The sequence below is a fragment of the Cricetulus griseus genome, chromosome 8 (genome assembly GCF_003668045.3).
Source record: "Cricetulus griseus strain 17A/GY chromosome 8, alternate assembly CriGri-PICRH-1.0, whole genome shotgun sequence".
NCBI lineage: Eukaryota > Metazoa > Chordata > Mammalia > Rodentia > Cricetidae > Cricetulus > Cricetulus griseus.
Window position 1 is genome coordinate 97,402,389 of NC_048601.1, and position 25,691 is coordinate 97,428,079.

The 25,691-nt window shown below is 49.5% G+C and overlaps 1 protein-coding gene across 2 annotated transcripts in view; it reads left to right on the forward strand.

Moving 5' to 3' along the window:
- Positions 1 to 1,397: 1,397 nt before the first annotated feature.
- The window catches only part of Prkag2 (protein kinase AMP-activated non-catalytic subunit gamma 2), a 274,500-nt gene continuing 250,206 nt past the window's right edge, over positions 1,398 to 25,691 (forward strand). For both annotated transcript variants that reach the window (XM_027428414.2, XM_027428415.2), the window contains exon 1: positions 1,398 to 1,541. In XM_027428414.2, coding sequence (XP_027284215.1) covers positions 1,428 to 1,541 — 114 coding nt within the window. In that variant the 5' untranslated portion in view covers positions 1,398 to 1,427. The remainder of the gene's footprint in view (positions 1,542 to 25,691) is intronic.

Here is a 25,691-nt window from a genome sequence, read left to right on the forward strand (position 1 = left end):
CTTCAGAGAGCCGGAGTGATCTTTGGGGTCACCCGGTCTTCACACTGTGAGCAGGAGCAGAAGAGCTCCCTTCACTCATCGCAGAAGCCATGGTCGCACTGTCGGAGCCTAGAGAAGCCGGCAGTGCCGGATGGATCTGCAGCTAGTGGCTCCGAAGGCCCGGGAGCACGTGGCGTGTTCGCCCTGGTTTCCAGGCTGCGACGCACCCATTTCCTCCTGTGGTCTCAGGACCTCAGCGGCGCAACCCTTGATGAATATGAAAAGACCCCGGTCGTGGAGAAAAGCCCGCACTCACCCGGCCATAGGTCTCTTTGGAGCGGGATGCGGGTCCCCACGCCGCAGGGCGACCGAGTTCCAGGAAGCAAATCTGGATCACCCGAGCCATTTACCCGGGGCTTCCATCGCAGTGTGGGTGTGTTTCCGGGGATCAGACCTAAACAGAGACACTACAAAATGAGACGGATCAGAAATCAGCTCCGGGGAGTGCGGAGTCTGCCTGTCTGAGACAGACAAGCGCACGGAGACCCGGGGGCGGCGTGGAGTGGGACAGGGCGCCGCACAACGCGCACTTCCTGTTCAACGCGCGCCGCCTTCCACCGCCCGGCGCTCCGGGAGCCCGAGTCGGTGCCAGGTTCGGCCCCTACGGTCCCCGGAGCCCCGGGGGCAGGAGGGGGGGCGCTGCTCAGAGGCCGCCCGGGGCGGTTGCCCTGCTCAGTTCTCCCCTAGGGGCTGGGGCGCGCCCTTCGGCCCGCAGAACCCAGCCAGCCAGCCGCCGCCACAGTTTCTTTCTGCGGCCACGCGCCAGCCCAATTGCGAGGAGCCTTCGCCTTTGCACCTCCTCTTCTCCCTCTGCCCTCCCTCCTGCCTCGAGAGGAGGCCCTCCGGGTCCCAGGCTCCCTGCTGCTTTGCTGTGCGGCCCAGGGTCACGCATTTCTAGACTCAGCTGCTCTCTCGGGCCACCGATCCCACCGAGGCTCGTGGCTCGAGCACGGGAAGGCTGTTTTCCAACTCGCTGCTGTTAATTGCACCTGCCCGGCCAATTACCTCTGGGAATCTGTGGGAGGAGCCGAGAGGTGGAAAATGTTGCTTCGCTTTGCAGTAGGAGGGAAACTTTGTCACCCAGCACGAGACTTGTGCCACGCGTAACCAGAAGCGGCACGGTCCTCGCTCGACTCTGCACTCGATGATTCGCTAGGAGGAAGGGGCAGCTCCGGCTCAGCATCCCGCGGACCGCCAGCCCCTCGGGTGCCTCCCCGCGCGTTACCTGCGCCACCCGCCCTCCCCGCGGAAGTCCCCACGAGGTGTTTCAGGGTGGAAGGACAGTCATAAAGAGCGCGCGGCTCCGGCGTAACGGCAGCAGCCCTGGGAGGCAGCGAGGGGACCCAATCCCGGAGACCAGGCACCGGAATTAACTTCTGCCTAAAGTTATGGGAAGCGCAGCCATGGACACCAAGAAGAAGAAAGAGGTTTCCAGCCCCGGAGGGAGCGGCGGCAAGAAAAACCCTAGCCTGAAGAGACGGTCACTGCGAGTGCACATTCCGGTGAGCCCCGTTCCCGGAGCTCTAGACTCCCGCAGCGCCGAGGCGGTTAACACGGGACACCCCCCGCGCGCCGTGCTGCCCTCCTGTCCCTTCGGGAGGCTGCGGAGGGGGAGGGGCGGGGCCCAAGCTGGGCCGCAGAACCCATGCTCGGATCTCGGTCCGCACTCGCGTGCAGCTCCGGAACTGTCCCGGGCAGAGGCAAGGGCAGGGGTGTCTGCCGGGAAGCGGGGACGCGGAGCGCGCTCCCGGGTGCGCGTAGCCTGCTGGAGGACTGGGCGTAGCCCCGGATCTGGCCGGTGCGGGTGCTGGGGAGGGGGGTGGTGAGTCGTGTTGTTTTGCTGAAAAAGGACCGTGTGGACTGCGCTCTGGGGGTGGGGGTGGGGGGTGGAGCTATGCGCGGCCGCTAGGGACCAAGGAGAGGAGTAGTGGGTGGGGAAATCGCGGGGGCCACGGTATGGGTGCACCCCCAAATGGCTGTCCCTCCGCACCAATTTCCTCAGGGTTCATGTGAGTCGAGGCTGGGGTCCCTTTGCAGTGCTTTCCTCGGTTTGGCTCCAGGAACATTTTGGGCCTCTGTGGAATTTGAAGGTTAGAGGAGCCCTCATCTACACAAGGCTGTATGTAGCTAACTTCAGCTCAAATCACCACTCTGCCACCTTGATTGGACATTGGTCTAAACAGTCAGAGGGAGCAGCATGCAAAGCAGATTGTTCCCAGTGCTCAGCATCAATCAGTCTGGCCTGCCCTAGAGGGTAGCCCAAGGACGCTTGTTTTCACCTCCATAGAGGGAGGTCAGGTCGCAGGAGGTGTACCTCAGTCTTTAGCTTTACCACTAAGGGAACCCACACCTGGTTACATCCTTCACAATGACCACCCAAGCAAAGATTTTTACACGTGTGTGTGCTAGGCAGTGTGGGACAGCACCTTCAGCCCCACCTTCTGTCAGTACTACCCCACGGAGTCATCGCTGATCCCTGTCACAGCATAGGCAGAGCTGGCTTGCCTGGGCTGCCCACTCATTTCACCTTGAGGAGTAAGCAGTAGGCTGTTCCTACTGTATTTACCCACCAAGCCCTTCCTTTTACATGTTCCTATCCCCTTTTAATCCCAGTGCAGGAGTACCATTCTGAGGGGAGACTTGGGGCTCAGAGCCCCCCATGGCAAATGGGTGCTTTGGGGAACAGGGTGAGGTTGAGCATCTGGGCAAGCCATGAGTCCTGCAGTGGCCCCAACAAGCGGGCATACAGGTTTTACTTGAGAAAACACTCCTACTTACATCGCCCAGCATTTTAAAACTATTTTAAATAGAAAGTTAAAAATTACTGCTAAGATCTGTTTAACAGTTAACATAGCTTGTCTTGTCTCAGAAAATGGTGCCGATTTGCCCACCTTGTAGGGAGACTGAAATACGATAATAAATGGGAAAGCTCTTTACAATGTAAAGTGCTGTATACTCATGTGGTGATTACATGCATGCCAGAGTGAAGAAAGAGATCCCCGCAATTAGGAGGCTGGGGCATGAGGATTGTTGTAAATCTAAGCCTAGCCTGGGCCACAAAGCAAATGGTCTCAATAAAATAAATAATAAAAGTGGGCAGGGTAAGGAGAGAGGAGGGGAGTAAATAGTGTCTGCCCATTGAGCAAGCCACACTGAGTCGAGGCCACATTGAGAGGCTCAAGAGTGTTTGTCATGGAAGTGCAGGGTTATGTGAGGCGGTATAGGGCAAATTCCAGCACCAGCTAAGGCACTGACAGGCTGAATACTGAAAAGCAGCATCAAAGTTGAGACATTCTAGCATATTCTTGGCATAACCCAGCCCTGTCACACAGCTGTTCACCAAATGTGACCTATGCCTGGTGTTTTCCTTAGGATTGGGTCCAGGTCCAAGGGAGAGATTTCGGTCTCTTAAGAGTGCTTGTATTTGCTGGTGGAACCAGAGACTCCTCGAATCTACCCACTAATGCTGACCTATTAATTCTTATGCCAGGAGAGGCTGTGAACTAGGGACTTCAGACAGGTGCTTAACAGTCACACCCAGGACATATGACGACAGGTCAGCTCCACAGCTGCTTGTGGTGAGGGGAGAGAGTGACAGCCACGTCAGACCACATCAGATGCAGGAGGAGATGGCACTCCTACATCCAGGGGAATGCAGTGTCCCATGGAAGGAAGGGGTGGCCTGGGACCAGATCAAGTAGGACCTTGAAGGAAGGTCAGCAGAGAGTAAGCAGAAGAGACCCAACTGAAAATGGATTTCAAACAACATTTTTTTCTTTAACCTTAAGCTTGTCCCCATGCCATATTTGGAATATACTTGCACTAAAATTGGTCTGTTGTTATGCACATCCCTGTTTAATTGGGTATCCTGTGTCTCCTCAGACAACCCCGGCTTTTGAAAGGCCAGGCTCTGCCAGGCATAGTGGTGCATACCTCATATCAATACTCTGGAATCAGAGGCAGAGACATCTCTGTATGTTCAAAGCCTATTAAATGGTCCTCTTAAATGAATTCCAGACCAGCCAAGACTCAGGAATTGCTCACAAAGGCAGAACTGCAGCAAGGACCCTGCCCCTTTCTCTCAAGCTTGCCCTAAGACCCCAGTGGCCTTGTGGACAGCTTTGGGCATGTGTCTTTCTCCCTTTCTGAAAGATTCCTCCCAGCTTTGGCATCTGGTTCAGCTGAAGTGTGGGGGGGGGGCGCCTCAAGTACTGGGATAGTGTCTGTTTGGTTACCTTGGTGCTGAAACAGTAGCTGATCTTGTATCTGATCCACAAATGTGAGGCAGGGGTGGGGCTTTGAAACCTCAAAGCCCATCCCCAGTGACATACTTCCTCCACAAAACCATACCTCTTAGTCCTTTCCAAGCAGTTCCACCAGCTGGGGACCAAACATTCAAATATATGATCCATTGGGGGCCATTCTCATCCGAACCATCACAGTACTCAAAGGACAGGCTTGCACCAAGTAGGGTGTCATTGGGTAGACAGTTCTGATGTGGCTGCACAGACCATTTCAGGAGAACCCTGCAGGGTGCTGCTGTTTCCCCCAAGGAATCCACTTATTAGCATATCCTCATGGCCTGTCTGGTTTCCTGAAACTTCTTTCTTACTCCTTTGCTAGTGCTGTTTAACTTAAAAGTATTCACTAAGGCCTAAGCTCTTGTCTGGGAGCTTTTTTTTTTTTTTTTTTTTTCAGGTGTCCCAAACTGAGAAGCCATTAAAATTCAAGGAACAAAAATTTATGAGAAGTAGCCAGACACACCAGCAAGCTAAGTGCTTTGGCAGACTTAAGGGATCAGAGTCTGGAGCCCTTCATTCAGTGGGGGAGGGTAGCTGGAGGATGCTCCCAGGGAGATGGGAAGAAGGTCCTGAGTGAGGCAGGACCCTGTATGACTGAAGCTCCCGGAGAGGTTAGGGTCTTCACTTACTAGGCATTGGTGACAGAATGCACATGCTCCCAGCCCTCTTGGGAGAGGAGCTCCTGAAGTCCTTCATTGTCACTGGAGACAGACTAAAAATAGAATCAAGAGTATCTGGCCAGCCAGAAGGTTGTGGTGGCACAACTGGGTTTGAGTGAGCTCAAGATACTGCCACCTGCTGTGTGGCTAGCTTCTCACCCTGTTTGAGGCCATCACAGTGCTGGTGATGGCCTGTGACCACACTCCCTGCAGAGCATAGCAATAGGAATAGTGTTCTGACCCTGGGGTTAGAGGATCAAGTGACAATATGTTCCCTGTCTCTCTCACCGCTGAAACACCCTGAACTAGAGTGTGAGGAAGACATGTAGCTTTGATCTTGACTAAGATGGTTTGTACATGCTCTTTGATAGCTGGAGTTTAGGGCAGGGCTTATCAAAGTGTGGTCTTGAACCAGTTTAAGTATAATAGCACTCTAATATGCTTTTAAAAATATCAAATCCTAGGTGTCAGTCTAAACCTACTGAATTGAAATTTCTGAGACAAGACCCATGATTTTGTTATTCATTAAGTTTTCCATAGGATTCTTACACCTCCTGTTTTAAAACATTTGGATTCTAGCCTCCATTTCTTCTGTTCTCATGTCATTGGTTCTGTGTGTCATCTGTTTTCCTATCTGTCCATCCTTCCTTCTATTGACCACCCATCGCTGTTACTGGCTAGTTTAGTGTTAACTTGACACAAGCTAGAATCATCATAGAGGAAGGATCCTCCATAAGATCCAGCTGTGAGGCTTTTCTTAATCAGTGATCAATGGGGATGGGTCCACCCAATTGTGGGAAGTGGGTGGTGGGTGGGGCCATCCCTGGGCAGGTGGTCCTGGGTTCTAAAGGAAGCTGGCTAAACAAGCCATGTGGAGCAAACAAGTAAGCAGCATTCTCCATGGCCTCTTCATCAGCTCCTGATGCAACCAGGTTCCAGCCCTGTCTGGGTTCCTGTCCTGACTTCCTCTGATGCTAACAGTGATTTAGGAATACAAGTCAAATCTTTTCCTTCCCAACCTGCTTTTGGTCATTGTGTTTATCACAGCAGGAAAAACCCTAGCTGAGACAGTTACCTATCTGTGATCTATCTAGCTTACCTGATATCCATGTAACATTTGTCCATCTGTCCATCATCTCTTCATCCATCCATCCAACCATCATCTATCCATTCGTTCATTATCTACCCATATATCATCATCTGTCTGCCATTATCTAATCTGTCCAAATACTCTTACGTCATCTTCACCCATTCATCATCAGTCTACCCCTTGTCTGTTTATATTCAAGTGCCATCTATATACCTATCTGTCATCTCCACCCATCAATCATGTATCCATCTACCTATCATCTATATATCTTTCATAAGTCATCTGCACTATTCCATCCATCACTGAGGACTACCCTTTACTACTAATTGACAATGACAGGATATTTCTGGCTTCCAGATAAAGACTAGCCAGCAGCTGGAGTAGCCAATGTGAGTCAGCGACTTAGGCCATGCTTCAATGGCTTGGTGTCTGTGAGCTTCACCAGCTCAGTGCAGGGCCCCAGGACTCTCTTGTGGTTCCAGGCTCACTAACAAAGCCTGAATGCTGTGTGTCAGTGTCTTCGTGTAAAAGGTCTGGCTAGTGAGTGGGCTTCTTGAAAGTGGGTACAGCATGCCAACTGAATATCAACTGGGCACAGCCAATACAGTTGGGGCACTGGAGTCAAGTAGTGCATATATACCAAAATTCATATTATTTAAACAGTATATAATAGAATTATATGTGTAGTAATTATTTAATGATATTAGTTAGATTTAGAGATTTAGTTACTGATTTGTTAACTGTACTCAAGTTTCTCACACTGTGACCTGTCTGGCTCCATGTCCTAAGTCCTATTGTGACTAATAGGCTGGACAAAGCATTGGATTTGAGGCCACCTGAACTGCCTGCTAGACACACAACCACACTGTCTTCCATTAGCTGGCCTTTGTGGAGTTGGCTGGGCCCGTGAGCAGGGCTGTTATGACCCTTGCCCTGGCTGAGTTACCAGCTGACCCCAGAGATGAGCAGACTGTAAGGTTGTTCCAACAGATATAGAAAACCACGAGAGGTAGAATCAAAACCTGCTACTTTAAGTCTCCACAGTTTGCCATATTTAAAAGCAGAACGCTGTGGCAGTGTCTATTGGGTGGCAGGTGCCTACAGTTACCTTTGTAGGAAAGTAGCGGCCATGGACGTCTTAGTGCCAGGACATCCCCAGGCCTTGCACTAATCCGGCTATGTAGTAGGTTGCACATAAATAAAGCAAGGTGCAGCTCCCCAGTTACCAGACAGACTGAGCAAGCCAGGATCTTCCTAGCTTAGCGTTTGTGCTAATGTTCAGTGATCTTAAGTACAGAATGAGTAGACTGTATACCCAGAGCAGGACTTAGGAAAGTAGGGCAGGGTGCAAACTGGGAGGAGGCAGAGTTATGCCTCACTCCCCTGACGGTTTTCTGCCCCAGGATGTGAGTCTCAGAGAGTACACAGCAGGGTCAAGGAAAACCAGAGCAGTGTGGGCCCCACAGCCTTTATCATGCACTCAGGTTTCTCCCAGTTGCCACACTAAGATTCCCAGCATGGTGGAGGAAACAATGCAGGGGAGCACCAGAAAACAGGAGGTGAGGACCCCTCGTGGCCAGGTTAGGGTACACCCCACTTGCTCTCCACAGCTCCCCCATTCCCACTCACATGCCTCTGAGGCAGGGACCCTGTCGGATTAGGTTTCTGGGTCTGTTATAATGCAGCAGAACAAGCCAGGTGACATGCAATCACAAGAACCTACCTAGACCCTCTTGGGTCTAGAGGCCTGAATGCCAATGTCAAGGTGTTAGCAGGGCCATGCTCTCTCTTCTGTCTCCCTTGCTCGTACTGCCTGGTAGCCCCACAGCTCTTGGCTTGTGGCAGCATCACTCCAACATTGCCTCCATCTTCATGTGGCCTTTCCCCTCTGGGTGTCTGTGCTCACATTTCTTCCTCTTTAAAGAGTGTCAGTCACATAGGATGAGGGCCTACCCTAACAACACCATCTGAGTTTAGCTCTTATTTCAAACAAGGTCACATATACCGGTACTGTGGGCTAGAACTTCAACAGCTCTTTTTTGGCCCTGGGTACTCAGCTCCTAGGACTTGGGGTAGTGTAGCTCATTGAGCTGCCATTTCTGGATGCTCCCTGCCCCGACCCCCACCCCCGGCACAGGACCCACACAGACTCCAAGGGATCTGCAGTCACCGTACTTAGCAGCAAATGTGGAGTTCTGTATCTACACATCCAGCTGGTTGTTTCCCTCATCATAAAAGTTCTGCCCTCGCCCTGAGGCATCCTTCCTCTTTGCCCTCCCGGCACAAGAGGGAGTCACTATAAGACTGCTCTCCCACAGGACCTCACTGCCTAAGGACCGCTGCCCAACAAGCTTCCCTTGCTGAGGGTGGGCCTCCGCCTCACGGAAAAGCAGCTGGGAATCTGGGGCTACTGAGAGCAAATTGGTCTCTGTTGAACATTCATCAGCAGTTTCGCTGCCCAGCTAGAGAGCACCAAAGCACCAGGGCCCTGGCAGGAACCTTGTGGCTCGGACGCGATCCCATTGGTCTGTGGCAAGCCATGAGCTGGCAGAGAAGGCTTCCTGTCAACAGGAAGTAAAGGATGGAGATTTAGTTACTGTCTAAGTAGGTAGAGGAAGAGATGAGTACACTTGGAGTGAATGAGCAGAGCAACTGGAGGTGCTCCCTGTTCTGGCTACATGTGCACAGCATGGGTGGTAGTGGAGCCCCCTGAGAGTTCCCTGTGGTTAAGCCCAAGGGACGGGATTCCCTTCTCACGAGGCTCACTATCCTCTCTGAGTGAGGTCACGGCTCATCAACCAAGCAAACGAAGGCCTGTTCTAACTCGATGCTCAGCGCTGCTTTATCAGCCTGAGTGCTATATGTCAACAGACGCTGACAGGTTCGGGTTGTTGAGATTGGTGGGCTGCCTAAGGAAGAAATGGGAAGCCTGAAGCCCGGGGTGTTTCTCGAGTGGTCGATTTGGAGGAAGTAGACACAGGAACAGAGGAAACCAAGAGTGCTACAGTTGGGAGGGTGCCTCACTAGGCTCTTCCAAGTGTCTGGAGTGCCCCCAAGCAAAGGGTGCCAGAGACTGAGCATCCCTAGCAGGGAGCTGAGCAGTTCAGAGGGAGGGTAGGGGAAATGGGAGAGAAAACAACTGCCAAGAAGCTTCACTTCAGAGCCCATTTATTTTTCAGAAAATTTTCCAGGCTACAAACTGATTACCTAAATGAAGTATGGGCCGAGGAAGAGGCAAACAGAAAGTGTCTTCATGCCTTTCCAATCTGTCTAGGGTTAGTCTTGTGTTTCGTCAACTGTGACAGTACATAGTCCTCAGTAGAGACTAGTAATAGCGACACTTTTTCTAGGTTTTATTTGAGGGAGGGCCATTGAACAAAAATAGACAAAGATATCCGCACAGCACGGGGCACCCTAACAAGAGCACCCAGTGTGGAAGATAAGAGACCAGCTGTGCTGGGATGCCCACTTGCCAGTCCAGTGCCAGACGATAGCTAAGACTCCAGGACTCAAGTATCTGCCTTCATCACCAGGCTACTTTCCAGTAGTCAGAACCTGTTTCTTTCAACAGGGATCAGGTCTGAGCAGTACATGAGGATATGGAGCTAGGTTAGAGTGACACTTTACTTCTACTGCAATTGTCCATGTCACTCGCCAGGCAGGGACGGAAGGACCATTGGTGACACGGGCATGAGACAAGTGAGTTCAGCTCTAAGGTCACACCTGGGGACCCTGGACATGGGGATCTGCCTATCCTTATGTTTGCATGTACTCTGTGCTGTGCTGTTCCATGGAGGTCCATGCTCTTTGTGTACCACGGGGTCTAAGAAGTAGGAAAGTTCAGATTGGTTTCTCCAGCTGCCCATGCCTTCCCTGGGTCCAGGGTGGTCTTCAAGGATCCACGTGTGAGGGTAGGAGGAGAGGTGCCAGGGGAGCTGGTTCTCCCACAGGTAGGCATTTGATAGCATCCTGTTTCTATCAGCAAAGATGAGTGAGTGTTCAAGGTGGTATCTTGGCCCTGGAGAGAAGCCAGGATTAGAACAGAGAGGTTGTTTGTCTCCATACCACTCTTGCTTGTTAAATGTAGCTTGAGATTGCTGAAATGGCCTTAGGGCACAAGTAATAAAATATTCTCAGCTGTAAGACAGAGAAACACTGGACAGTAGGAGCAAACAGTCTAAGAGCAGAACTTAGCCAGGTGAGTGCCAGCCAGGAGAAGTGCCAGCCCAAAGGGTGTGTGGTGCTTCCTGGGCACCCAGAGAGAACAGAAACTTCAACCCGGACCAGCCTGCCTGTTATGACCCACCATGGTCCCGTGGCATAGGAGAGGCAAACCAGGGGCTCAAACTAGCGTCTTATATTATAATCAAGTTGAGAAGTGTGGGACATTTCTCAAGGCTACAGGTGAGGCCCACCTGCTGGGCCCATATGCCCTGCTTCTTGGTTAGAGGTCAGAAGATAGCGTCAAACAATGGCAACAAAGTAGTTCTGTTTTGTGCTACTCAAAGAAACAGTTGGGACAGAGGTGGGCACAGGCACAGCCTGCAGGCTGGCCTGAGGTGTTTTGGACTGTCCTCTGTCTTCTGTGATCATGCCAATCAATATCAGTCTTCAGGATAGGACCAAGGTGGAATCCTGTGGGTAGCAACACTGGGTCAGGATTCACTGCTGTGATGAGGTCAAGAGCACACATTTGTCTCTATTTCTCGTTAAATGATGAGACCCTCCTTAAGTGACTGGGTTCTCTTCCTTGGGGTTTTTCTTTGCCCACGATTCTGTATCTCAGCTCTGTCCCTGCAGGGATGGGAGAGGAAGCAAGCCGTATCAGACGGAAAGGAGGCTGTGAGGCAGTCACCACAGCTGTCCCAGCCAGCCCCTGGGACATCGGGAACTAGGGTGTCCTTTGGAATTTGCCTTCAGGTAGAGGAGAGAAGCCTTTGTGTTCATGGCCCCTGGGAAGAGGAGAAAGTTGGGCAAGGAGTTAACTGAGTGTTAGCAGCTCCCTTTTCTGAGCCTAATTACTTTTCTCTGATGTGTCTGCCAGTCTCCTTAATTAAACCCTAAGCCTCTTTAAAGATGGCAAGTATGGATTCGTGTATCAGCCCAGAGGAAGTGCCTCCTACACCACTACCCCGAGAGAATGAGGAAATGCCCAGGCCAGCTGAAGAGTGGAATGAACAAAACCAAGACTGTCTTTGAGAACCAAAAATGTTTAGCTATCTTTAGGAACTAACATCTCAGAATCTGAGTGAATCCGTTATTTACTTATCTTATGAAAACCACTTATTGAAAGGGAAGGGCCATGGAAATGGCTTGCACTTTACCTGAGTTAATCCCCAAACCTATGTAGACAAACTAACTAACTAACTAACTAGGTGTTACATGAGGAGGCAGGGCAGGTGGGTGTCTGGGATATCTGATTCAGCCTGGCTGAATCAGTGAGCTCCAAGTTCAGTGAGAGGTGGAGACAACTGAGAAGACACTTGGGCTTGACCTCTGACCCCTTCCGTGCACACATCCATGTTCCTGTACACACACACACACACACACACACACACACACACACACACACACACACGTGCAGAAATTTCAGCCATATTGCATCTTGTACACTTTATGAGAGGACATATCTTGGCAACATCATTGTGTCTGTCTTTTCCCTTTCATCTCCTACCTGGGAAAGTTGTTTGGGTCTTTTGCACAAGCTAATTGACAAGAAGCAGCACTCCTTCTCTGCCAGAAGGCGTTTTGGTGACAAGACAATCCTTTGATTGGAAGCTGGTCTGGCACGTCGCCTAACAAACAGAGGAGGAGGGGGGGCCCTTGTCACCAGCCCTTATGCCTCACCAGCTCCAGGAACCTCTCGTCCCTGGTACTGTAGGAGGTGGTCCAGCCACCTGCTGGACTCCAGCAGGGACTTGGCCGCCACTCATTGCAGATTCTCAAGAACAGAATCTTGGCACGAGCAGGAAAGTGGGATGGTGCTTGCCCGATCCACAGAAGGCGCACATGGCTGAGTGAGAACGCATTTGGGAGTCAGAGACAAAACTGCAATCTTGGCATCACTGCTTGTCCCCTCCAGCTCATGACCTCTCCCACTTTGGTCCCTGGTATTTGGGAGCTGGTTTTCTTACAAGTAAAATGGGAATAATGATCCTGCCCCTTGACTGAGAAGAGTAAAGTGAGATTCAGTGGTGGATGGGCAACACATGGAAGTTCTAGAGTGTTTCCCTTACCAGAAAGCTACCTGCGAACACAGCTGGAGTCACCAACCCAGCAGGGAGCCTGGGGTGGCCCAGGTTAAGAACGTTGTGGTGGAAGACACTGTCATTTGGACATTCTAGTGTGTACTTGGTCTTATCCAGTGCAAGACTTTGTCTAAATACATTTTTAGATTTATCTAGCAGCTCTCCTTACTTATGTGGAGATAGGCCCAGGGCCTAGAGGGAAAGCCACCTTGAGCTAAGGTATTGCGCCCCAAGTTAGAGAGCGTAGAAATATGTCCATATACCAGGAACTTGAGGCCCACATCATGGGGTGCCATCTTGGGAGTTGGAGTGGCTCAGTGCACAGGAGATTGTGGGTGCCCTCTGGGGATAATCACAGGCCAGGAGAAGGCTATGAGGACCCAGGTTTCAGGAGAGCAACCTCAACCTCAATCTTCATTCTAGCATGCTGACTTCAACAAGTTCTGGGACCTCAGATTCCCACCTGACACCATAATATTGGTTCCTGTCTAAGTGAGTACAGGGAATTGCCACGTTAGTGAACGTGAAGTACAGTGAAGAAAGGACAGGCTCAGCCCTGGACAGAGAGTAGAGCTCGTGACCTAATGTTAACTCACAGCTTCTACTAGGAATCAAGAGAATAAATAGGCTGGTACCAGCCTGGGCCTGGACAGCAGGTGTGGCCTGAAGTCTTTAATGTCCATTCCCCTGACCTCATCCCTAGGAAGTTATTCCTCCCCATCTTCTCACTTCTGCCACCATCTGAGCCAGTTCCTTCAGCTGTATGAGAAGAAGGCACCACACTGGGCTCCACCCTCAAGTGAAAGGCCTTGACCCCTCCCAGCCCCTCACTCTGCCTCCTTCCTTCCTTCCCTCCCTCCCTCCCTCCTTCCTTCCTTCCTTCCTTCCTTCCTTCCTTCCTTCCTTCCTTCCTTCCTTCCTTCCTCCCCCCTCTCTCTCTTCAGTCAGAGTTTCTCTGTGTATTCCTGGCTGTTCTGGAACTCACTCTATAACCAGGCTGGCCTCGAACTTAAGAGATCTGCCTACCTCTGCCGCCTGAATGCTGGGATTAGAAGTGTGAGCCACTACTGCCTGGCTTGCTCTGTCTTCTTTACAGAGGCATACCACCAAGCATACAGAGGCTTGACCCCGGGTCAAGCAACTTTCCCTTGCTCTTTGTTCTCAGGTTTTGTTGACACATCAGAAAGGTTTGATTGTACAGTTTTAAGTTGACTACCTCATGCAGCTGGGTCCATTTGTGGCTTTCTCCTGACCTGATGACCCCACAGCTCCTGGAAACAGTGCTCCCTGGGCAGCACCAGCAGTATACCCTACTTTTGTCTGCAATGGAGTCTTTGAGACCTGTCTTTCCTAAACTTTCTGTGACGGGCTTGAGAAACACTTGATCAGTGACCAATTCCTTTTCATTTGTGTTTCTAGAAGATTTTGGTCTGAAAAGTCTCTGAAAACTCTGAATCATTGAGGCCAGGGGTGTTCTGGCCTGCTGTTGACTCTGACTACGATAAGAAGGACAGGCCTCTGGGAGTGAGACTAGTACCACATCATTCCAGCATTCAGGTTTTCCGTGTGTTGTCACAGCCTCTCACGGTGCATCCCTGTCTTGGACACTACCTAAGTATGCCTTAGTTTCTACCAAGGTATCTCTGGTTTAGAGGATCATGACAGATACATCTCAGACTTAGAAAACTCAAATCACAGGATGCTTGGAAGTAGCCATGGCGAATTGCATCAGTATCAGGTGTGGTGTGGTCCAGGATCAGTGGGGAGGCAGGAAAACGTCAGACAAAAGTCATTCTGCAGAGACTAAATACCCCTGGGCCACCCCTCCCACTACCATTTCTATATGGCCTGTTCCATCTCTGTAGTGGCTGTGTGAGTGGTGCTCCTGTGGTCTCCATCATGCAAATGGGGAATCTGCAAACAGAGCATATAGTAGGGGCAGCAAGGCCAGGCATCAAGCCGGAGCTGTCTGGCACCTGAGCCCACATGCTGAACCACTGTGCTGGACAGACAGATGGTGCTGGAAGGCAGTGTGCAACCTGGGAAAATGTGTGGAGGGAGGAAGGTATTGATTTCCAACAATTTTATAGACTGACTTATAGATGTCTTCAGTCCCTCCCACACACACATTATACCCGCCAGCTGCTGCTGGCTTTGCAGCCTTGAGCCAGGTGAACCCCTGCATTTGCCTTGTTCCTCATTTTCACTGAGCTCAGTAAGTCTCAGCACTCTGGCACTTGGGAGCCAGCAGAAAGGGAACGTCCTCAATGTCACTCAGCCAAAAATCAATGACATTTTGCAGCTCTGATCTCTCCTGTCACCTTCCACACAACACTGTATGTTCATTACCTTCTTTGCCAGGAAAGACCCCTTGCCTAACTGGTATTTGAATTTCCCTCTCTTTTAAGAACACTCGGGTCTTCAGTGGGCATGTTTCATGAGAGTGAGCCATCCTCGGCTCCCTGGGAATAGGTATGGGGGCCCCCGATAACTCTGCTGGTTTTCTGTCTTTGGACCCTGAGAGAACACTACCTTCTGTACTAGGACTTGGGGCTGTCACCCAGCAGTGTCTTTCACTGCCACCTTCCCTTTCCCCTTGTTCATCTCTCTTCCTTTCTTTCTCTTCTGTCTCTTTCCATCCTTTATTTTGTCTCTTAAGAGCCAAATTTCACCAGGCTGGAAAAACCTGCCTTCTGACCCAGTTCTATTGCCTGGTGTGGCTGCAGAGGCCAACCCCGGGCAGGACAGGCTCCTCTGGGACACTGGTGTGCACTGCGAGGCTGCATCTTAGAGCCCGGGTCTTTGCTGGACACTGCTCAGCACTTGGCACCATGCCAGACTCTTTCAAAGTTCTGTCACTAAGCCCATCACAGCTTGACCTGGTTCTGCTTGTTGCCCAATTTTATAATCAGGGAAATAGAGGCTCTGATGGGATGAGTCATTTGCCCAAGGGACACAGCTCGTGAGGGCAGAGCTGACATGTGAACCCAGTGGGCTGTCTCTTAAATCCAGTTTCTCCAGCAGGAGTTCCTTTCACTCCTCCTCCACATCCTACTTGGGAGAGATAAAGAAGGCAAAAAAAAAAAAAAAAAAAAAAAAAAAATCTCCCTAGGAGCTTCCAGTCCCACAAGAAGGGTAGACTGCACCTGAATTGATGTGGCTTGGCACACCTGCTCTAGTTTCCATGGTATTTTAGGCCTTAAGTTAATGTATGATGAGGAATAGGGGTTTGGAGAACTGGATTCTCCCCTGCTGCCCATCTCACTAGCTGGGTGACCAGACAGGCTCCTTGGCGTCTCTGAACTAGTGAATGACAGCTGGAATATCTCCTGAGGGTTGTCATGAAAATGCAAAAGGTACATACAAGGAATCTAGCCAGAAGCAAACTTGAGCAAACTGACTTTTAAAAAATGTCATCTTTCTTGCACTAGAGTTGTAGCTCAGTTGGTAGAGTATTTGCCTACTATGAACAAAGCCCAGGGTTCAATCCTCAGCACTGCACAAACTGAGTGTGGAGGTGTATGCCTTCAATGTCAGCACTTGGGAGGTAGAGGCAGGAAGGTTGGAAGTTCTAGGTCACCCTCAGCTACATAGTGAGTTCAAGGCCAGCCTGAGTTACATAAGACTGTGCTTCAAAAAAAGAAAACCAAAAATAAAATATTATCTTTCTTCATTTACTGGAGAAATCTGGCAAATGTACCCTGAATCTGGCAAGAGCAGAGGACGTGTGTGTGTGTGTGTGTGTGTGTGTGTGTGTGTGTGTGTGTGTGTGTGTGTTGTGTGTTCTCATTGCTGATGTATTCTCCTGGTCTTTCTCATCTTACCATGTCGTAGCATCCGTTTGGTAGTGGAGATTACGTTAATAACTGTTATGGAATGAAGCAACTTCTATTTAAGTAAGCAAACAGGCCATCTCCATGGGATCCATATGGTAGAGATGTGGGCCTGGTTCTGGAACTGCTCCCATCATGCCAGTTTCTGCCCACGGGCTCCCCTCCCGGTCCTGTCCACCCACTTTTCCTTATGGTGCAATCAGATGCACCTGTCTGCCTGCTGCTATTTTCTGAGTGAAAGCAGCCTGGAGCCTGAGTAGTTTGCCTAGTCAGTGAGGTGTGAACCCCTGCATGTGAACCTATGCATGTCTCCTTGCTTTGTCATTCTTTTTCTCTTGCTGTGACCTTTGGCATGGTCCTGGCTTGAGACCTTCCTTGCTGTCCACTCTTTCTCAGGCGGTGGTATGAGAATCTCCAAACATATGGCCCATGAGCCAGGCACCCTGATTCTTGGCTGTCACCATACCCTAAGTTCTGGCCCTGGGACCAGAAGTGCTTAATTGTGGTCTTTACTTGGCTCTGTAAATAAGGCATTGTCAGAGGGCCCTGTGGCCTTGCTATAAGTGGTCTTCAGGGTCCCTTGGATCCCTCAGACTCTGTGTGTTAGTCCATGCCTCTTGGCAGCTAGATTGCCATTGCCCGTCTTTGGCAGGGATGTCACATAGCTCTTGCGCCTGGGCACCCAGAAACTGTCTCCAAGTGCTTTGACATGGCAGAGGGGTTACCCAGAGGTGTTCAGGGAGTCTTGAACAAAGAGGTACTATGGCCTTGGGCCTCATATGCAGCCATGATGGAGGTTGGAGACTTTTATAAATTTATTCCCTCCAACCTTAAGACATGATATGTGCTTCTAGGTACTGGAGGGTCATATGTGTATGTACGTGTGTATGTCTGTGTACTCGTGTGTGTGTGTGTGTGTGTGTGTGTGTGTGTGTGTGTGTGTGTGTGTGTTTAGACATGTATTAGTAGGGAAACCATGTAAAGATACATACATGAACACTGTAGTATGATCCAGGCTCCAAATACAGAATTTAAATACTTTATGTTTTAAATCAGTTAAGGTTCATCTCGACTCTCCTATCTAGCAGGAACAGCAAGATTGACCATACAGAACAAGAGTGGGATAGAATTTGCCTTTGGGTTCTCAGCTAGTCATTTAGGTATCTCTTGCAGGAGAGTGAGGGCGAGCTGTAGACCCTTCGTGGAGGGCCCAGCATCCTCACCCATGAAGCAAGAGGTCTGAGGTTCTGTTGTGGTCACTGGAAGGAAGCAGTGTGGTCTGATAGGAAGGGCCAGAGTTGAGGTCAGAGGCCCTGGTATGAGCCTGTTTGCTGAGCAGTGAAGAGCAGTGGATGATAGCAGATTAACCTGTGGCCTGTCCAATAGGTGACCATGTTTAAACCTGAAAACGATAACCTCACAGAGTTCAACCACACACGTGGCTCACCCACCGTATGGCCTGCTAGAAACATTTAGACCGCTGAGTTTGAAAGTACAAAGCATCCATTGACAACCCTGTCATCCTGCCATCTGAGTCTGCTAATTTCACTTCCTTCTTCCAGGAACTTGCTACATTCATCCAACAGTGGACCTTTCTTCCTTCTTCCAGAAGGCCATGCCTAAGGGTAGCACCCGGCAGCCCAGCTCTTGGTGGCCTTGTCATGATCACTACTTGTTTTTTAAAAAGTTCAAACAGAAAAAAAAGTACCCCCAACATCTCCAGGGGGACAAAGGTCTTCAAGGGAGAGAGGGGGAGGTATTCCAAAGACTCAGGACTCTCAGAGGGAACCCTTGGGACTCTAGTTTGTGAGAGGAGGTTAACGTTTTGTTAGAGCTGGGATGGTGATCCAGTGGTGACTATGCTGGTCTCTCTCTCTCTGCTTCTTTATTGCTGTGGGAATAGAAGAGGTAGGAAACCAGAGAGGGAGAGAGGTCAGAGTCTGAGCAGTTCCTCAGAGCTCTAGGCAGATGGTAACATCCACAACTTACAGAGCACTCAGTTATGTGCCAAACATTTCTCTACAGATCCTGGCATTGTCCTCCCAGACCCTTCCTAGCACTCTGAGGACAAAAGTGTTCATAATGTGGCTGGGTTTCTGTGTGACCCTGGGTATCTCCATGCTTATCAAGGCCCTAAGCATCCCTTGCTATGGTTAATAATCTGGAGAGAGACCCTGGGAATGTCTTCCAGGCAACAGATGTGTCTCCCATTCTTCTAAGGGGCAACAGATGTGTCTGCTCTTCTAAGGGTCACAGTCTTGGGGTCCTCTTAATTCCTACCATAGTACATGCTAATGGTATCTCAGTCTGCCCTGGCACCCCGTACCCCATGAATCCATTTGCTCGTTGATAGAGCTGTGTCCATTAGCACCATACTTCAGAGCATCTTTTCTAGGATCTAGGAATAGACTATGAAGTAGAGGAGGTAGCTGAGAGCCCTCCTGGGAACTCTTTCAGTTTAGTTCTGGTGGCTATCTTGCTAGCTGCCCCTCCTGTGGATGAGCAGGAGGGCCTGGCTTCCCTCTCTTGCTAACCCACCCAAGAAGTGGCATGTAGCAGTCTGTGTTTTGGAGGTAATAGATGGCAGATGTGTACATGTCACAGAAGAAAATAAGTTAAGGCCAGGCGTTGGTAGTGCACTCCTTTAATCTCAGCACTCGGGAGGCAGAGGCAGGCAGATCTCTGTGAGTTCGAAGCCAGAGCGAGTTCCAGGACAGGCTCCAAAGCAATACAGAGAAACCCTGTCTTGAAAAAAAAAAAAAAAAAAAAAAAAAAAAAAAAAAAAAAAAAAAGAAAGAAAGAAAGAAAGAAAAAGAAAAAGAAAGAAAGGAAGGAAGAAAGAAAAGAAATTAAGATGTTTGAGATGTGAGATCTGGCGGGATCTGTGGGTAAGGAAGACATTCTGTGCTTTTTTTTTTTTCTGGAAGCATCTACTGTGGCCCTTGTGGCCCATCAGTCTTCTCCAGTAAGCAGTGTAATGGGCTCAGGAATGATCTCCCTTGGGTGTCAAGGGTTAATGGTTAAACAATGAGGAGGAATCCAAAACCCAGCCAGTGTTGCTGATCTGGGAGCATGGAGATGTCCCTGGGCAGTCTGATCTGGAGAGAAGCCAAGCATCCATGGCAGAGTGAACATCAGGGCCGCTCAGACCTGTTGTACATAACACAGATCCGCACCCCAGTGCCCAGCCTCACCCAGGATCACAGCCAGCAGCTGTCATTGGCAGAGGTGTACTATAGGGAGGGAGGGGGATGGACAAGCAGGTTCCAGAAGGGGAAGTGGTTTAGCAAAAGCAGAAGCTGCTTGTGTGCCAAAGACGCCAAGCCCACAGGCCTCAGAAGAGAACTCTGGGCAAGCACACTGTGGTAGCAGAAGTCTCTCCACTTCTGGAAAGCTGCGTTCCTGCTGCCACAGGCCTGGCTTTATTATTGTAACCTGACTGGATTCCAATGTGCGCTGTAGTCTCTGTCTCCCTGGTGTTGGGTTTGTTTGGTTTTCCATGTTTCCCCCAAGGCCAGTGAAAGAAACCTTCTGTGCCAGTTGTGTCAGTGGTGACAATGTAAGTGGCTCACTTTCGGTTGGTGTTCAGACACTGAAAGGCAAGGAACTTAACGCACTGCAGGAGGAAAGAGAGTCTGAGCCTCTGACCCTGTCATAGCTGCTGCCTGAGGGCTTCTCCTCTATGCTGACAGACTTTGCTTCCAACAGGATTGTCAGAAACCAAGGGTGGGGGGGATGGATTAGTGTTCAGCATCCTCTTTAATCTCCCTGGCTTCAGACAGACTTAAAACTCAGTGACTCCGAGTTGGGAAGATGGCTCATGGGTAAAGTGGTTGCCAGCCTAGCCTAATCAATGAGCCTAGGACCCCAGTGGGAGAACCTGTCTCTAAAACAAGGTAGATGGCTCCTGAAGAACTATACTTGAAGTTCACCTTTGGCCTCCACACACACATACCCATAGGAACATCCACCCGTCTACCCCACCTGACCCTGCCCTGCCACTGAAAACACCTCAGTGACTTGACCTGAGTACTCCAGCACTGTCTCTGGCCTCTCCATTCCCCCAGCACCCAGCTGTGGATGGGGTGGGACAGTGGCAGAGCCAGCTGAAGGAGCACCTTTCCCTAGCACATGATGAATGGAGGTGGTAGGAGGAGAGTGAGCTGATTCAAACTCAGCTCCGGGTTCCTCTGCTTGGTGTGAGCCTTGGCCTGTTTGCCCAGCAGGGCCAGTGGCTCCCTTGAGGCTTGGTTTCCCGCCTCCTACAGGAGGCTCTGCTTTCCCGGATGCCCCCTTCTCCTCTCCCTAGGGAATGTTGCACCTACTGGCTAGTTTCTTTGTAACGTCAATAAGCAGGCACATTTGACCCCGACTTTCAGGATAGGGTGCTCCTGTGGGCATGTTTCCCTTCCCAGGGAGTTTCTGGAATGTTGAATTAAGAGTTAAGGCAAAAGTTTGCAGCCAAGGTCTCCAGGCGGTTAACAGAAAAAGTGCCTAGAGTGGATCTTCAGCCATGGCTCCCCACCTTCCCCTTGCCTCCCCCTGTAGAGCCTGCACCAGGCCCAGCCTCCTCACTGACATTGCCCATCCCTGAGCTCATGTTTCCTATGGAGGAGCCAGAGCCCAGCCTATGTTTGGGGGGTTTTCGTACCCCCAGCCTGTTTATAGAGCATCTCTTTCAGTGTTCTAGCAGATCTATCTACTACTGCTTGTCCTGTGGGATTATGTGGTATACTGGTTACATGCTTTATGTTATAATATTTGAAAAACTGTTCCAATTTGCTGGAGACACATGCTGGAGCGTTGTCAGTTTTTATTTGTGCAGGTATACCCATAACAGCCATCACTTCTAACAGATGCGTTATAACAGAAACTGCCTTTTCTGAGCTAAGAGCAGTAGCCCATTGGAACCCTGAGAATGTGTCTATAGTATGATACACATATTTTAAATTTCAAAATTCTGCAAAGTGAAAGACATCCATCTGCCAAACCTCATTTCTCCAAATGCCCTTAGGGTTACAGCCTGCTGGCAATGGAACTTGATTATAAAAGGAACAGGTAGGACAGTTTCTCACTATCTCTTTGGCTTGTTGCCAAGTGATGGAGAAGTCCTTTTTCAAACCTTTACTATTTACATGGTGTTTCTTATGAAATTCTGAGGCTTCTAGCACATTTCCTATTAATAAACGATCAATCTCATCATTGCCTTGTGCTAGTGGGCCTAGCAGACCTGTATGGGGTCTGATATGTGATGTATGTATGTATGTATGTATGTATGTATGTATGTATATATGATTAATTCTGTTCCTGATTGTGTCCTATAATTGTATAAACAGTGAAGTTAATTCTGTATTATCAGGAATGAATTCTACAGTCTTGATGTGTAAAACGACTCTCTCTGCATATTGAGAGTCAGTAACTATATTGAGAGGCTCTGTAAAATCCACAAGTACCATAAGAATTGCGTATAATTCTGCCTTCTGTACAGAGGTATACGGACTTTGAACTACTTTACTTAACCTCTCCTGATTTACATCCTCCCTTACCTGATTTGTTGGCATCAGTGTAGAAGGTAAGAACTCCAGAAATGGGAGTTTGTCTTACAATACGTGGAAGGATCCAGATTGTTTTTTGTTTTGTTTTGGTTTTTGGTTTTTCGAGACAGGGTTTCTCTGTGTAACTTTAGAGCTTATCCTAGCACTCGCCCTGGAGACCAGGCTGGTCTTGAACTCACAGAGATCTGCCTGCCTCTGCCTCCCGAGTGCTGGGATTAAAGGAGTGTGCCACCAACGCCCGGCCAGATTGTCTTTTTCTACGAATTTAGTTCTGTCAGTTTTGGGATAATTGTTGCTAATTGTTCCCAAAAAGTCAGTAAGAGCTATCTACCAGTATTCATTGTCCTTCCATAAGGAGGAAATTTCCTCATTAGTTAAAGGTACTATAATTTCTGCTGGATCTTTTCCAGTCAGTTGACAAAGTCTTAATTTACTCTTTAGAATCAAAACTTAATTCATCTGCCTCATCTTTGCATCTGGGCTCCACAGTCTGGGAGGGTAGGACAGGGTGGCCCTTGGACAGCATGTTTTTATAATATAAAATTTTATTATTTCTTTGACAGTTTCATATATATATACAGTACTTGGGCACATTCATCCTCACTTTCCCCCAGCTTCTCCTAGATTCACCCCCAACTCTTCACCCCCTCACAACTTTGTGTTGACCCCCCCACACACACTTTAGTAACCCACCAAGACCAGTTTGTGTTGTTTATATAACCATGAGGGGCCATACCCTTAAAGAATCCTGACTTTGGCGTCCCCAAACCCATCAACTGCCTGTGACTCCTCTGCTCGGTGTGAAGGTTCCTGACCCCCTTCCCCTGCTCCAAACTCGAGTGTTGATGGTATTGATCTTGTGAAGGGTTTATACAGACCGTGTCAGCTTCTGTGAGTTGATGTGTCAGAGGACATTGTTTCACTCTAGTCTTGCCTGATCTCTGGCTATTAAAATCTTTCTGTTCCCTCATTGATTCTGAACCTGGGGAATCTGCATAGGACTGAACCAGGCCCTACAGTTCTGTGGCTTGGGCAGTCTGTGGGGTCACTGGCAGTGGGACCAGGATTTCTGCCTAGTCCATGAACTGCTGTCTGGAGCCCATTCCCTGGAGCCCATGGGAAGCCTTACCCTTTCTGAGGAGTGGGTAGGGGGAAGGTGGGGGAAGCAGGAGAAGGGGAGGGAGTGAGAACTGTGGTTGGTTGGTGTGTAAGATGGGGGGAAAAACCCTTTAAATAAAAAAAGAAAAAGAAAAAGAAAAAAAATCTTCCTGTTCCCTCTTCCTCATTAGCCCCTGAGTCTTGAGGGAAGGAGGTGTGCAGAGATTTCCCATTTGTGGTTGAACCTTCCACCGACACCCACCCCCTGCACTTTGACCAGTTCCTGCATTGCATGAATAAGGGGTGCCAGTCTGTGGGCCCTGGGGTACAGGTGAATGTTTAACCAGCTCTATAGAAGAGCAGCTCTCATGTTCAGCGTTTGCTGATTGCTGTGGTGTAAATCCTCCCTGTGTCAGAGAGCAGCACGATACCAGTTAATGGAGCCAGAAAAAGATGCTTTTGGATCCCAGAAGCCTGTGTTGGCCACCAGCTCCTCCTGCCTGATAAGCTCCCTGCCAATAGTCAGCTACAGAGGTGTGACCTCCTGGCTTGATACTACAGAGGGACGAAGCATATTGTGTGAGAACAAGGTGAGGCAGTACCTAGGCAGGGAGTGTGGGCCTGGGGTGTGACTGGGCCAATCCCCAGCACTAAAGAACTTGGATTCTTAGGACTGGCCCATCTTCGCATAGGAAGCAAAGGAATCATATTTTCATAGAGTGAACCAAGCCAAGAGGGGTTCATCAAGGAGACAACCTTAGATGGATGCTCTGTGGAGGTCTCAGACCCCAAGAGCCCATGAACATTTGGATTGGGAGATTGGAGACAAGAGCTAGAGGAGGTGACTTGAGAAGGAGAAACAGCTGCTCGTGGAGGAGTATCAACCAAGGGCGACTCTCTTAACTTGGGTTTTTACCCCTGTCAGGCCCATCTCACCTCAGCTTACCACCCCAGAGTTTTTTTGCTCCTGGACAGAGGAAGAGCCAGCAGCTCAGGAGAGAATTGCCTGACGTAGGAGAAGTATTGCTGCCAATGTCTGATTGGCTGCACAGTATGACTGGGGCTGGCTGCATGGCAGCTGCTGTGTGCCACAGTGACACTAGATTTCCAGAGACTGGGCTTACGGCCATTGCCTTCAATGTCCTGGTGTTTTCACAGGGAAATTCCAAAACCATTTCAGTATGGTTGCTTCCCTCCTGAGCATCCTCCATGTAGGCTTGGATTTTGCACACTGTAGCCAAAGCATTTATGGGCTGCAGGTAGTAAGTATTCTTTGTCTTTTATGAAGCTCCCAAGGGCCAGGGACTTGTGTCTGTACATGCCACAAGGATGTTCGCACCTTCTGTCATCTGTCCTTGGATGGGCGAGAAAGGGATGTAAACTTTCATCTGTTGTCAGCCATTGCAGAGAACAGAGGTCTGGGTCTAGATGTTTTAATTGGGCCTGATTAACCTTCAAACAGATGATTCCAAATGAATTTATTTTCTTAATTTAATTAAGAATTAGTTAATCTAATAAAGTGGTCCCAGTTCCAGCCTAAATTTCCTTGGGAGTCTCCCCCACCTGTAACCAGTATGGCTAGAGAGAGAGATGTGAGATCCTGGGACCAGCATTTCAAACATACTGCTTTGGGAACGAAAGCCTCAGGTAAAAATCCACTCATCCTTTTTGAAAACACACCAGCAAGATAGTGTTTCAACTTTACTCCACAAATGAGCTTTCTTTGGAGGAGTAAATGATTTATTAAACTCTAGGGAAAGTAACAGAGTAACAGCTTTGAAAAGCATAGCAACAGCTACAGCCATGAGATAGCCAAGCCAGGTTGGCAATGGACCCATGCCATGTTCCTTGGGAACAGTGGACCCAGATCCTGCAGAAACTCTGGAGCTGAAAGAAGGTGTCTGATGGATAGAAGCCCGGGACCTTGCAAAATGAAACACAGCTCTGCTATATACCAGCTTTTGGAGTTATCCCAGGCTATAGGCATGTGGTCCCCAGAGTCTTCACTGTGATTACTGTATGCATATATTATAGCCATGCCCAGAGGGCTGTGCACCCTGTAGATGTGGACACCTGTGTGTTGGTCTGAAGTACACAGAGCTTGCTCATTGTTTTTAAATGTGCATGCACTGGCTGTAAGGCTGCATGGGCATGCCTAGGCCAGCAGATTGGCAGAGTCACTGCCAAGCATCCTCTAGAGGGGCTGGAGTAGAATTGGACCATGAAGGGAAGCCCATAGTTCACCTGTTTCCACCTGCATTCTGTAGCCCAGAGTTGCTTAGAGTTTGACAGATAGGTGCATCTAAGCGAGATTGTGCTGGAAGCATCTTCTTCCCATCTCTGCCTGTAGCATACTTAGCCATATGACCTTGGTCCCCCACTGCCGTATTAGCCACCATCACTACATTTGTCTACTATTGCGGATGCCATTACTCATCATCATTAACCAACCATCACGTTGTCATTACCACCCAACTTCATCACCATCGTCACAACCACTGCTCACTATGACCACTGTCATTACCCACCTTTGCCATCATTACCAACTTTCATCATCATTGTCCACTTTCATTCATTTTCACTGTCATGACTACCCACCATCACCATGACTACCCACCATCACCATAGCTACCCACCATCATCACCATGACTACCCACCATCACCATGACTACCCAACATCACCATCACTATTCAACATCACCATGACTACCCACCATCACCATGACTACCCAACATCACCATAGCTACCCACCATCATCACCATGACTACCCACCATCACCATGACTACCCACCATCACCATGACTACCCAACATCACCATCACTATTCAACATCACCATGACTACCCACCATCACCATCACTATTC